The 14,693-nt window shown below is 49.7% G+C and overlaps 1 protein-coding gene across 3 annotated transcripts in view; it reads right to left on the bottom strand.

Moving 5' to 3' along the window:
- VWA3A (von Willebrand factor A domain containing 3A) overlaps positions 1–14,693 on the bottom strand; it is a 68,317-nt gene that overhangs the window by 11,276 nt on the left and 42,348 nt on the right. For all 3 annotated transcript variants that reach the window (XM_032327104.1, XM_032327103.1, XM_032327102.1), the window contains 7 exons: positions 13,666–13,785; positions 9,766–9,840; positions 9,459–9,603; positions 8,851–9,046; positions 6,233–6,303; positions 2,530–2,682; positions 705–795 (listed from right to left, as the gene is read on the bottom strand). In XM_032327104.1, coding sequence (XP_032182995.1) covers positions 705–795; positions 2,530–2,682; positions 6,233–6,303; positions 8,851–9,046; positions 9,459–9,603; positions 9,766–9,840; positions 13,666–13,785 — 851 coding nt within the window. The remainder of the gene's footprint in view (positions 1–704; positions 796–2,529; positions 2,683–6,232; positions 6,304–8,850; positions 9,047–9,458; positions 9,604–9,765; positions 9,841–13,665; positions 13,786–14,693) is intronic.

Here is a 14,693-nt window from a genome sequence, read left to right as displayed (position 1 = left end):
GGCCTGTCGGCTGGAGCAGTCTCGTGGGGTCACGTGGTGACGCCGTCCGGCTTTGTCTTAGAGACCTGTCGATTCCAGCTCTGCTGCGCCCTCGAAACTGGGCGCCAAGATGGCTTTGAGGTCCTGTGGGACGACCCCAAGCCTTCTGGCCTCCCCTGCAGCAGCCGTAGCTGGAGTGGCCATTTACCCAGCACCGATGTATCCCAGGCGGCGTGCTAAGAGCTTTCTGGACCCCTGTCTCATTTTAGCCTCCCAGCGCCCCAGGTTACAGACGAGGTAAGAGAGGGCTCAGAGTCCACCAGGGCAGAGCCAAGATTCTACCCAGGTCTTGCTGACTCCACCGCTCTGCTCGGGACCATTCGGCCAGGTCTCTGACCTTGGAAATAAGATACATGACCTTGGTGCTATGAGCTGAATACTTTAGGAAACATACTGATGCCGGTCACGACCAGCCGGCCCTGGTCATTATCCACAGCCCCTCTGGGCCTACATGTCTTTATCAGTAAAACAGGAAACGGAGAGATGAGCTGTCCCACGGGAGGAATTGTTGTAAGCTTTCGATGGGACAATCTTAGCGGAAGGGCCGGCCCGTGGTCAAGACTCAGGATCGTCCATCACTTCAGTGACTCCTAACTCATTCCTCCTCCAGCGGGTCTGCCGCCCTCCCCCCACCAACCAGGAGCTCAGGGGCCGCCGGGCCTCACCTGGTGGGACGCCTGCTCTGCCGCTGGGGGGCCGCCAAGTCAGAGTGTGCAGGGGGGAGCTCTTCTCTCTGTCGGGGTCATCTTTAAGGCTCTAGAAAACAGGTGATCTTTCCCGTCAGTGGCCTGGTCTCCGTGACGGGCCCAGACCGTGTGTAGCTTACTCCCACGGGGCTGCGTGTCCAGGAGGCTCTGTCCACACAGGCACTGTCCTCATTCAAAGAACTCACCAGGTTCCAGGAGCCAGCCCAGAGACCTCGCCTTCCCCGGACTTCCCAAATTCTGGGATGAAACCCCAGTCTCAACCGGGGAAAGGAGGGGCCGCTGGGAGCAGAATCTCGAACATGTTGGTCCCATCTCCTGCGGCAGATGTACAGGAGGGCTGTGGGTTTTGAGGTTAAAAAAAAAAAAAAGTGTAGGGGCGCCTGGGTGGCTCAGAGGGTTAAAGCCTCTGCTTTCAGCTCAGGTCATGATCCCAGGGTCCTGGGATGGAGCCCCGCATCGCATCAGGCTCTCTGCTCAGCAGGGAGCCTGCTTCCTCCTCTCTCTCTCTGCCTGCCTCTCTGCCTACTTGTGATCTCTGTCTGTCTCTGTCAAATAAGTAAAATCTTACAAAAAAAAAAATCATTGCTTTAAAAAAAAAGTGTATGCATGTGCGGGGTGTGTGTGTATGTGTATTGATGCGTGTGTGTGTGTGCACGTGTGTGTTTAATAACAGCGAGGGAGGCATGCTAGGATGGCCGTGGGATTTGCCAGAATTATCTTCAGGTACCTGCCCTTCTTCCGGCTGGACCGGGATTTCGGGGCCTCCAGCATAATAAGTAACCACTCAGGTAAGTTCTGTGGCCTATTGGGCGCGCCCGTTCTAAGGGGAGGAGTTCTTCCTCCCTGGGCACAAGGGAAAAGTGATGATGGTTGAACAAAATCACCCGGGGCCCTGGACCAGCTCACATGGCTGGGCGAGCTGTTGTGGAAAAGGCCTGGTTGCTGCCCCCCTGAGGGAGGCCCCAGCCCTGTATCCAGGAGGCTTTTTGGAGGCCTTGGTATGGCCTGAGCCTCTTCCTGCTGAACCAGCTCAGGAGGCAGCCCCCAAGACTCTCGGGTTTCATCCCCGAATTTGCCTCAGGGCTGGCTCCTGGGACCTGGAAGAGTTCTTTGAATGAGACGGCCGGCCGTAAGCTACACAGGATCCGGACGGATTCCCTCTTCCTGCAGACGCAAGGGCCTGTGGGTCAGTGACGTGCTGAAGGGCTCCGGATATCTGCCTGTCGGCTTCCAAGCACTGGAGTCGGGGTCCTCTGAGGTCCCTCTGATTTCTGCAGTGCGGTGGACATTTTACGCAGGACAGATGTGACAGGCTGTCATGGGAATAAGGCCGGAGCTGGCACGGGCCCACCTTCAGGGTCCTACGAGGCCCTGCCAAGCCTTAGGCAGCAGGAGCCCATTACATAGCCTTTGCCCCCAAGACCCCCTTCTGGATAAGCCCTCCTGCCTTACAGCCGTCAGATGTCTCCGTGGGTGCCAATTCCACGGAGTCCCGACTACCGGCTAGGGGGCAAAGCTGAGACAGCCAGGCAGAGTCAAAGGTGGATGTCGAGGAGGCCAGAGATGCCCCCAGGGCCGAGAAGCAGGTCCCCCAGAGGAGCTCCTCCCCCGTAAGGTCAGGGCTGGAGGTACCTTGGGGACGCTCACCCCCGAACACCCTGCCTCCACCCCTGCTGGGAATGGGGTTTGGGGGCCAAAATTTCAGAATTTCAAAATCTAGGAAAGACCAGGAGACAAGGTGGCAACAAAGTGCTCTGTGTGTAATTAGGGAGAGGAGTCAAACCATTCTGGCCACTGAGGCAGCGGCGGGTTTGGAGGAAAAGACTTTCTTGGGCTGACTTCTTTGCTTGAATAACTTCGGCTTTTCCTTCAGGAGAACTGCGCTTTCCAGTTCTTTTCCAGACTGTTTCTTCAGGGAAGACACCAGTAAGGCACACTGCATGGGCAGATTGGGAGGGTTAGCAGCACCCCGCTATGGTGTGCCTCCAAGCAGGTGACACCCCTCCATACACCCCCCCACACACACACACACATACACACACAGCAGGAGACACTGGGTCCACTGGGGCCTCTGGACTCCTCTTTCTTTCTTTTGTTTTTTTAAAGGTTTATTTATTTATTTATTTATTTATTTGACAGACAGAGATCACAAGTAGGCAGAGAGGCAGGCAGAGCAGCGGGTGGTGGTGGTGGTGGTGAAGCAGGCTCCCCGCCGAACGGGGAGCCCGAAGCGGGGCTCGATTCCAGAACTCTGGGATCATGACCTGAGCCGAAGGCAGAGGCTTTAACCCACTGAGCCACTCAGGCGCCCCTCAACTCCTTTCTATCCCTAGAATGTCTCCTGGGGCTGAGAGCACTAGGGATCAATCCTATTAATAATAAGCCCCATGTATTATTGGGACGCTTCAAGCACTGAGCTAGTGAATTCCCGGGGGTCTCAAACCCTCTTGCCAACAAGACATGCCAACCCTGCTTTTAGGGCAAGGGCTATCTTAGCCCCGTTTTATAGACGAGGAACTCAAAGCTCCAAGAGTTTAAGGGACGCGCCCAAGGCCACACTACTCCTATGTAGAGGACCTTCCATTCAAACCCAGGTGTGTCTGGTTCCAAGACAGCTTTCCCTACTCAGACCCAGCGCCCGCCACATACGCCCATCAGCTCCCCACATACCCCGGGGCCGATGTTGGCAGAATAACGTTTAACACTTGGTGTCTTTTGCCAACACGTTTCTCTACTGCCTGAAAGCGGCCCCAGGGACACTCCAAGCAAATGAAGTTTGTATGTTGAATGGAAATCACATCCTAGGAAGGGTGGGTTGAACCGTTACTGCCCACTAACACTTTATAAATGTTTGTCAGATGAGGGAACAGACTCAGGTGCACTTGAGAAGGGTAAAAAAAAACGCCCCAAAGGAGCGTCCCTTCAGGGAGGGCAGTTGGGGCATGGCTGGGGAGCCACAGAGGAGCCACGGAGGCCGTGGAGAGAGTGAACCCGAAGCTACGGCCCTGCCCTCCCAGGGGCTCACGCTGTGGCAGGGGGATGTCGCCCTGCAGGTGGCGGCAATGAAAATGCCGAGTCAGGCCGAGTCTCCTTCACGGGCTCTTCCTCCACCTTGACCGTGACCCCCTTCATGCTATGGGTCTACCCCCATGGCTTGAACTGCTCCACAACCACCTCCAGCCCGTAAGGTTTCCCCGTGTCTTAAGGACCCCCACTGGTCAGCTCCCAAGCCCCACAGACTCCCCTTTGTCCCAGGCCCACCCTGCCGCATTGCGACAGGATCCTCTCCTGTTACCTCTCTCTCGGTCCATGGCAGCTCTGTCTACCAGGTCTCCCAGCAAGGAGCTGGGAGTTACTGCAGAATTCTTCCTCCTTCCTCTTCCTCTTCCTTCCCATGCTTTCCGTCGCCGTAAGTTTGGTCAATGCTCCCTTAAATGCTCTCATGTCCCTCTCCTCATCCCTGTTCTCACGGCTCCTGACACAACCTGGCTCCTTTCTACCCCTCTCATCTCGACAGCATTCTCTGAGCAAGTAACATTTTCGTGAGTCTTCAGTGATAAAGAACCACCTACGGGCGACCCGCGAGGGGACGGCAGGCGCAGACGCCCCGAGTTGAGGAATGAGTTTGGGAATGAGCTCCCACATTCAAGGACCTCCAAGGAGGCAAGGATGCTAGCACACAGACCTTAACCATGGACTTGTAGGAAACTCCCATGCTTCACCCAAAGCCTTGGGTGTCAGGGGATCGAGACATGGGGAGGGAAGCAGATAGGGGATGAGTCGTGTCCCCCAGAAAAATGCGTGGTAGTCCAAAACCCCTGTACACGTGAACGTGACCTTCCTTGGAAACGGGTCTTTGTAAATGTAATGAAGATGTAAGTTGGGCGCCTGGGTGGCTCCGTGGGTTAAGCAGCTGCCTTCGGCTCAGGTCATGATCTCAGGGTCCTGGGATCGAGTCCCGCATCGGGCTCTCTGCTCAGCAGGGAGCCTGCTTCCCTCTCTCTCTCTCTGCCTGCCTCTCTGTCTACTGTGACCTCTCTCTGTCAAATAAATAAATAAAATCTTAAAAAAAAAAAAAAAAGATGTAAGTTAATGAGGTTATACTGGAGAAGGGGGCACCCTTAATCCAAAAGGATTGGGATCCCTGCAGGAGAAGAGATGCAGACACACACAGGGGAGGGGAGCCCGTTGAAGGTGGAGGCAGAGGGGGCGCCGGGGTGGCTCAGTGGGTTAAGCCTCTGCCTTCGGCTCAGGTCATGATCTCAGGGTCCTGGGATCCAGCCCTACATTGGGCTCTCTGCTTAGCAGGGAGCCTGCTTCCCCACACCCCCTGCCTGCCTCTCTGCCTACTCGTGATCTCTCTCTCTCTCCGTCAAACAAAAAAAGGCGGAGGCGGAACTGGGAGTTGTGTTGCCACCGCTAAGGTATGGCAAGGATTGCTGGTGACAAGGACTCTGTCCTTGACTAAACTTTAGTTGGTCTCCTCTGAGCACTCTTCTTGACTCAGCCTTGACTTGGGCCTACTAAACCAAGTTTTAGCAAAGAATCCCGTTAAGCCTGTTTGGCAAGAATCCCCCTACCCTTAATATCTAATTAAGCTCCTCTTAGTAAATTTCTGTCCACTGACCCTTTTGCTATATTGGCTATACATCCTTAGCTATCTTGGCTGTATTCAGAGCTGAGTTCCCTCTCTCTCCTCTACTGTAGTGGTCTCAGATAAAGTCTCCCTTCCTATTTTTAACAAGCATCCAGTGCATTTTTTTAATTAATTAAAAAAAATTTTTTATAAACATATAATGTATTTTTATCCCCAGGGGTACAGGTCTGTGAATCGCCAGGTTTACACACTTCACAGCACTCACCATAGCACACACCCTCCCCAATGTCCATAACCGCAACCCCTCTCCTGACCCCCTCCCCCCAACAACCCTCAGTTTGTTTTGTGAGATTAAGAGTCACTTCTGGTTTGTCTCCCTCCCAATCCCATCTTGTTTCATTTATTCTTTTCTTTTCTTTTTTTTTTTTTTTTTTTAAAGATTTTATTTATTTATTTGAGAGAGAGAGACAGTGAGAGAGAACATGAGCGAGGAGAAGGTCAGAGAGAGAAGCAGACTCCCCGTGGAGCTGGGAGCCCGATGCGGGACTTGATCCCGGGACTCTGGGATCATGACCTGAGCCGAAGGCAGTCGTCCAACCAACTGAGCCACCCAGGCGTCCCCATTTATTCTTTTCTTACCCCCCAAACCCAGTGCAATTTTTTAGAACACCAGCCAGCACCAGAAGCTTGAAAGGGGTAAGGAGGGATTCTCCCCAGAGCCCTCAGAGGGAGCACGGCCTCTCTGACACCTTGAGTTTAGACTTCTGGCGTCCGAAACTGAGAGGACAGATCTCTCTTGCTTTAAGCTGCCTCGTTTGTGGTCCTTTATACGGCAGCCCCAAGACACTACTAGAGAAGGGCAGTCATTTGCCCCACATCTAAGGCCTACCTTTTGGGAGTAGTTGAAAGCCTTTTCCTTCTCGGACATGATGGCGTTGATGTCATCGCTTTCGAAAATACCTAGACACAAAGCACACCGTGAGCATGGAGAAGGCGTGTAGATCCCAGGAAGCATCCACATCTGTACACAGCAGGGTTGTGCGGAGGTGACCTGAGCTGATCAGCCCTACCCCACGCCATCCGGTAGTGGAGGGGACGGGCAGGTATAGCGCCGCTCCCAGCAGGGGCGCTGGCCCAGCCAACCTCTCACCCAGAGGAAGGATGAGTTCAGAGCAATGGTCTTGCTAGTCCAGTGAATAAAAATACCCACCTTTGTGTTATTTGAAGTATCTAGTGTCTGTAGGGAACACTGCCTTCTTATTTGAGAGGGACTGGACTGCAATGACTAAGACAGCTTCTGAAGTTGGCCTGCCTGTGTTCAACTCCTGGTTCCACCTCTTACTACCTGTGTGTTTGGGGCTCTTTGTCTCAGCTTTCTCATCTGGAAAATGGGGATAATAGTAACCCACTTCATAGGGTTATCGTGAGGCACGAATAACAATATATGTAACACGCTTGGAACCGTGTCTGGCATGTGATAACTGTTCTAGACAGTGTGCTATTATTAGTAATAGTCACCAACGATAACTTGAATGTGTATGTCTAGCACTTGCCACGGGGAGAGCGGGGTAACAGGGGCCGCAGAGTTCCGGCCCCAGCTACGCCACTAATTTTATAAGCACCGGTAACTCATGTCCCTGGGAGTCATTTCTTCATTTGTAAATCAGAGAGGGTGGAATGTACTAGTGCGTCCTGAACCTCAGTCTCTGTTGTATCCCAACAACGTAGGGAACTTCACCATTTCCCCTTACCTGCATACCACCTAAACCATTATCTCCTTTATATGTATTTTACCAAGTTGCTTAAAAGCATATGTATTATTGGCGTATGTTAGTTTCACGATACAACATAAACAACTGGACTTTTGCATATACTGGGAAACAATCACTATAATCTCTATCTAACATTTTTTAAGACTCTTTTTTAAGATTTTTAATTTATTTATTTGATAGAGATCACAAGTAGGCAGAGAGGCAGGCAGAGAGAGAGAGGAGGAAGCAGGCTTCCCGCCAAGCAGAGAGCCCGACGTGGGGCTTGATCCCAGGACCCTGGGATCATGACCTGAGCTGAAGTTAGAGGCTTAACCCACTGAGTCACCCAGGTGCCCCTCTACCTAACATATTTGAAAGTACATTTAAAAAAAGAAAACTTAAGGGGGACTGGGTGGCTCAGTGGACTAAGCATCTGATTTCTTTTTTTTTTTTTTTAAAGATTTTATTTATTTATTTGAGAGAGAGGCAGTGAGAGAGAGCATGAGCGAGGAGAAGGTCAGAAGGAGAAGCAGACACCCGTGGAGCTGGGAGCCCGATGCGGGACTCAATCCCGGGACGCCGGGATCATGACCTGAGCCGAAGGCAGTCGCCCAACCAACGGAGCCACCCAGGCATCCCAAGTTAGCACTTTTTAATGAAATGTTAAAATAATCAAATAACTACTTAGGGAAGAAAAAAAAAAAACCAACAACCTTTTTCTCTATTCTCTTAGATTTCTCCAGCTGGGCAAATAAAACTGACAAAGACAGATTAACAAGGGAAAAACAGAATATATTAACCTGGGCAGCATGCACACAGGCAGGAGAAACTCAGCAATTCAGAAGGAATGATAGGAAGTTGGGGCCTATGTCGTGTCTTAGCCAAGGACAGCTTGGGGCACCAGGGTGGCTCAGCTGGTTAGGCATCTGCATTCAGCTCAGGGTCCTGAGCTGAATTCAGCTCGAGTCCTGCATCAGGCTCCCTGCTCAGTGGGGAGTCTGCTTCTCCCTCTACCCTTCCTCCCTTATCGTGATCTCTCTCTCTCTCAAATAAATAAAATCTTTAAAAAACAACAACAACAAGGGGCACCTGAGTGGCTCAGTGGGTCAAAGCCTCTGCCTTCGGCTCAGGTCATGAAACCAGGGTCCTGGGATTGAGCCCCGCATCGGGCTCTCCACTCAGCGGGGAGCCTGCTTCCTCCTCTCTCTCTGCCTGCCTCTCTGCCTACTTGTGATCTCTGTCAACTAAATAAATAAAATCTTTAAATAAATAAGTAAATAAAATAAAATAATTTAAAGTAGGTTTACCTTTTTTTTTTTTACTTTAAAAAATTGTGGTAAAATATTCTTAACCTAAAATGTACCGTTTGAACCTCCCCTTTTTTTTTTTTGAAGATTTATTTATTTATTTGAGAAAGAGAGAGAGAGAGAGAGAGCACGAGCAGGAGGGGCAGAGGGGGAGGGAGAGAGAATCTCACGCTGACCCTGTGCTAAGCGTGGAGCCCAAGGCGGGGCTTGATCTCACAATGCTGAGATCAGGACTTGAGCAGGAACCTAGAGTGAGATGTTTAACCGACGGTGCGACCCAGGCGGCCCCCATTTGAACCGTGTTTGAAGTGTGCAATTCAGTGCCATTAAGTACGGTCACATCATGGTGTGGCCCTCACCACCACCTGTCTCCAGAATGGGAACTCTGGAGATTTCCGAGTGGGGTTTTTCCCATGCCCCTCATCTGGAACACACCTACCCTCACGCACCTGTGTCTCCAAACCAGTGGAAGCGTCCTGCAGTAGCCTGGGTGACCTCCCGGTAGGCGGCGGCTGTGTCAGTGCGGCTGGCATAGTGGGCCGGGGGCGTGAGGTCCATCTGAGGCTCGCCCACGTAGAAGAGACACACGTTCAGCTGGAGGTCGCAGCCCCCACAGGCCTCAGCCATGTAGGCGCTGAGCAGGGGCTGTGGGGGGAAGAGAGGGCAGGAGGGACCCCGTGGCTGAGGGCTCCTGAGGGGCTGCTCTCAGGTCCGAGGAGCCTAATCCTCTTTCCTCGGGTCCCGTGGGCTGCTCTAATATGTGGTGCCAAGGAAAGAAAGGTATCTGGGGTTGGACAATTAATAGGGCATGGCTGGGGAGCGGACCCGAGAGCCTTCCAGAAGCATGGACATCTCCCAGGAGCTTGCGAGGAAGGCAGACTCTCAGGTCCCAGGCCAGGCCTTCCAAACAGGATCTGCATCTTAACAACAACCCCAGGTAGCCCTTCTGCACATTGACATCTAGTTTGGAGAATCAGGCTGGAGAAATCTATTGCGAGGCATCCACCGAGGAGAAGATTCGGGGTCACAAAGGATGCCCAGGACAAGGCCTACTCACCATGTCCTGGTCAGGGATGCCTCCTGTGAAGAGGTAGATGCCCTGGGACTGGTATTTGTCTTTGTCCTTGAAGTCCACTTCCACAGCCTTCCGCAGGGCGCTGAGGACATTCCGGCTTCCCTGACACCGCAGGCTCAGTGCCCACCTGGGAGGCAAGGCAGGCCAGCTGAGCGGGGCCAGCTGAGGGAGGCCAGCCCGAGGCCCCAGAGGGGGAGGGTGGGGATTCTGCCAGAGAGAGGGACAGAGCCAATGGCACCACAGTGGCTGTCCTCAGACACAGCAGGAGCAATCTCAGACAGTCACCTACCGCCAGGCACTTTGTAGGTTTTCGTGGCTCACAGCAACCATCTCAGGCCTCCAACTTTCAATCGTACTTCCAAATCTTGGGAGGGAAGGAAAAAGGACATGTTCTTAAGGGAGAGATATATCCATGCTACGCCCCAGGTTTTTGGGGTTCCCAGCTGTTAGGGGGACAAAATTCTGATTACACCCCAAAATGTTAGGATGTCACTGGCCTGGGCCAGCCACAAGACTTCCTTGCTAGTCATGATGTGTCACAGTACATTTGCAGTGCGAACAGAGTTGGGGGTCTCAAGACTCAGGGCCAGGAATAGCTCCAGCCAGATTTCTGACTTCCCCACCCCTCAAAGGAGGGAGTCATTGGCCCATTTTAAATTCCCCTAGAACTGATTCAGCTGCACAACTCAATTTTTTTTTTTTTACTCTGTCTGTACTATAGTTTTTTGTTTGTTTTTTAAGACTTTACATATTTATTTGAGAGCGAGCACGCACACGAGCCAGGGAAGGCAAAGAAAACAGGGAAAGGGAGAATCAGATCACTGCTGAGCAGGGAGCCCGACGTGGGGCTCGATCCCAGGACTCTGAGATCACGACCCGAGCTAAAGTCAGATGCTTAACTGACTGAGCCACCTAGGTGCCCCTATAGTTTTTAATTAATTAAAAAACAAAAATAAAAACAAAAAAACCCGCATCATCTCACTTCCCTATGAGATAGAATTTAAATCCTTGAAAAGAGGACTGATCCTCTTTACCAAAGAAAGGGTGTTCCCTCTCTGGCTCAAGATAAATTCGCCCACCTGGCCTTCTGAGACTCTGCCCACAGATACCTCCTGCCCCACTGTCTCTGCACATGTTAAAAGTCTGTCCATTCTTTTTTTTTTTTTTTTAAGATTTTATTTATTTATTTGACAGAGAGAGATCACAAGTAGGCAGAGAGGCAGGCAGAGAGAGAGGGGGAAGCAGGCTCCCTGCTGAGCACAGAGCCCATTGCGGGGCTCGATCCCAGGACCCTGAGATCATGACCTGAGCCGAAGGCAGAGGCTTTAACCCACTGAGTCACCCAGGTGCCCAAGTCTTCCATTCTGAAAAATAACTTCCTCTTTCTCCCAGGGTCCACTCCATTAGCCACTTTTCTTTCCCGTGTCTGGACCAGCTCCCTGGAAAACAACGTCCCACCACCTCCTCAGCTTCTCCTTCCTCCGAAACCCACGTCAGTCAAGCACCTGGTAGGTTCTCTGGCAAATATTAACAATGACCTCCTTCCCCCCCTCATGAAAATATCTACTGTAGTTGGATAATAAATCTTCTACTACAGTTTGATAAAAATTCTAACAACATCTGGAGCGTAAAAATTCCTCCAATTTTATTCCCCAGAAAAAGTTCTGTTAACTTTATATTCTTTTGGATTAAAAAAAAAAAAAAATAGAAAGTATAGGGGCACCTGGGCTGTTGGTAGAGCATCACATTATCACCAGCACTGGGCAGTGTTGTTATTTTGAAACTTTTAAATATTCGGTTGCCAAGGGCGCCTGGGTGGCTCAGTGGGTTAAGCCGCTGCCTTCGGCTCAGGTCATGATCTCAGGGTCCTGGGATCGAGTCCCGCATCGGGCTCTCTGCTCAGCAGGGAGCCTGCTTCCCTCTCTCTCTCTCTCTGCCTGCCTCTCCATCTACTTGTGATTTCTCTTTGTCAAATAAATAAATAAAATCTTAAAAAAAAAAAAAGAAAATCTATAAAAAATAAATAAATAAATAAATAAATATTCGGTTGCCAAACTGAATTGCAAAAAAAAAGGAGAAATTATATGTCATTGTTTTGTTATCAGTGAACTCTACTGCTCAATTTAGTGGATTCCTTTGTCCGTGCCTTCCGCTTCGCTTCTGCAGGATCAGACTCTGCTCCTCTCTGAGCTGTGGCGTCTTGAACCATCCTCTCCTGGGTTTCCTCCGCATCTCTGGCTGCTCCGCTCTCCTGTTCCTTTGGTGTTTCCCCTCCTCTGCCCGCCCTCCAGACATCAGAGCCTGGCCGGTTCTGCCTTCGGATGTCTTCTCCTCCCTTCCCATCTCCACAGGTGCGCTTCACGCCGTTCTCAACCACACAACCGCAATGTCGGTGGCCCCGAAACTTGTATTTCCTGACAGGAATTCCTCACTGGGCTCCCTACAGCTCTAGGAACTCTGTGCTCAGTGGGTCCGCTGGAGAGTCTCTCTCCCTCTCCTTTCAATCCTTCCTCACTCATACTCTCTCTCAAATAAATAAATAAAAACTTTTAAAAAAATTTATTTATTTATTAGAGAGAGCGAGCGCACAGCACAGCACAATCTGGGAAGAGAGACAGAGGGAGAGAGAGAGAGGAAGAAGCAAGCCCCCCACTGAGCAGGGAGCCCGACGTGGAGCTTGATCCCAGGACCCTGGGATCACGACCTGAGCTGAAGGCAGACACTCAAACGACTGAGCTACAGATAAATAAATAAATCTTTTTTATAGATGCCCCAAATAAATAAATCTTATAAGTGGGTTCCTTTTCTTTCTTCCCTAATTTTTGGAAAAGGCACGCCATTAGAATATACAAAACTATATATATTTAAATTATAGGCAACTATATATATATATACAAGATTTAAGTATATGATATATAATTATATATAATTTAAATATATAGCTACATATCTTTTATTTTTCCACAAAATTTATTTAAAATCTGGTAAAAAAAAAAAAAAGAACTAAGAAAACCATAGGTGTGTTGCACAGGTATCAGTAATACATTTTATATAAAATTCTAGCAAACAAAATTCAGCAATCATAATTCCATGACTGACAGATTATTACTGGCTAAATATCACCAAGATCTGAGGTGATAATACAAGAGGGTTGTGATCACCAATGCCTCACAGAAATCATGAAGATATGGATTAGATACATTATAATACATTCTTATTATTGATATGTGTGGGTATATATACATATGCACACACATATATACATTATTTAATTAAGATTTTATTTTTAAGTAATATCTACATCCAGTGTGGGGCTTGAACTCACAACCCTGAGATCCAGAGTGGCATGTTCCCCTGACTGAGCCACCCAGGTGCCCCTGTTAGATATGATTTTTAAAATATATATTCTATCAACGTTTTTATTCTAAACATATGTACCAAATTATTTATATGTAAAATACATACTTTTATATGTAAAATATATACTTTAAATACATATAACTTATATGTATTTTATAGTAACACATAACTTAAATATATCTAGTTATATATATAAATCCATATAATTGCATTTGGAATTGGAATCTTTTTTTTTAAAAAAGATTTTATTTATTTATTTGACAGACAGAGATCACAAGTAGGCAGAGAAGTGGGGAGTGGGGGCGAAGCAGGCTCCCCGCTGAGCAGAGAGCCCGATGCGGGGCTCAATCCAAGGACCCTGGGATCATGACCTGAGCCGAAGGCAGAGGCTTAACCCGCTGAGCCACCCAGGGGCCCCAGGAATTGGAATCTTAAATGCTCGACATAACTGCAGCTTGCTAGTCCTGAACTGGGACCTAATACTGGGGCATACCCAGGGGCCCTTCTTTCGCTCTTTTCTGTTTATCGGCTCAGAATCCAAATGGGGCAATGGGCTGAGTTACTTTATCTTGGCTGATCGAGCAGCGTGTTTGGAGGCCACTTATCACCTTCGCCCCAGTGGGACTGTCCTGCAGCCATTTAATTATTCAATACCCCCAAACAAGATGACTCGAGTCAGATAAACTGATGGCCGTCCTGGGAGGCTGGGTGCTGGTGAGATGTCATCTAGCTACCCGCCAGGAGCCTCCACCCTGCGATGGCGCCATGGCAGGGAGCACGCGCGACCCCTGCCCCCTGCCCCCTCTCCCCCCGGGAGCTAGGAGCTTACGCGATGATGTTGAAGCAGTCTTTGTTGGACAACTGCTCCTCCAGCAGAAGCCGCAGGGAGTGCTGGATATGAATAATGTACATGGAATTGGTCACAGAGATATCCAGCAGTATAACCACCCTAAAAAGAAACACAAGCTTTACGGGGAGAACCGAATCTCTCAGATAATGTTTGTTTTGTTCCATTTTACTATTTAAAGTTTTTTCCAGGGGAGTTTTCGCATGCCCGACTCAACAGCTGGCCAAAATCTTCTCTGTGGTGTGAGGTCAACGGGAGTGGGTTTACAACGGTAGACGAAGGGGGTCGCGGAAGCTTCTCTCCCCAGGGGCTCCTAGTGTGGAGTAAAGTCGCGGGCGCAGATGGTTTATGGGCCAGGGGGCTGCCTAGAATGATTTTCACACACATCCCCTGTTTTAAAGCACCAGCATTCACTGTTATCATAGGCTGGGGGCTCAGGAGGGGAAACAGAGACAAGGTAAGGAAATGAGATGGGGAATTTGGTGTATCTGGGCCTCTGGGGAAAGAAATGTATCTTTTTGTTGCTTCTCTCTCTTTTAAGATCCCTAGTCCCATCTGGCCTTCTTTTGGACTTCAGATCAATTCCCAGCTCCACCGTCCACTCTCATTTTGAGACAGCAAGTATGGTTCCATTTATTTAAATTTTTTTTTTTTTAGCGTATGTGCTGCCAAAGTGAGCACGAGACAGCAATTATCAATGGCAGAAGAAAATCCACTGGATGTAGAGTCAGAAGATCTTGGTTCAGGTCCCACTTCCTGTGTGACTTAGGCAAGTCACAAAACCTCTCTGATCCTTGGCCTGTTCAACTATGAACTATTCATAATGAAGCTCCCCACAAGGTTGCTTCGAGAATTAAATGGTAGAATAGTATGGTGCTTTGTATGTGGTAATGCATCCAGTAAGGTATGGAATGGTTAGGATGCTATGAACGGCTCCAGGTCTTTCTCCCTGCTCAGGATCCAGCCCCTCCCCTCACAACAGCACCCTGGTATTCCTTTGAAAAACTCCT

Source organism: Mustela erminea, chromosome 20 (assembly GCF_009829155.1).
Source record: "Mustela erminea isolate mMusErm1 chromosome 20, mMusErm1.Pri, whole genome shotgun sequence".
Classification (NCBI taxonomy): Eukaryota; Metazoa; Chordata; class Mammalia; order Carnivora; family Mustelidae; genus Mustela; species Mustela erminea.
Note: the sequence above shows the minus strand (reverse complement) of the source record. Positions and strands in the feature narration are given on the sequence as shown.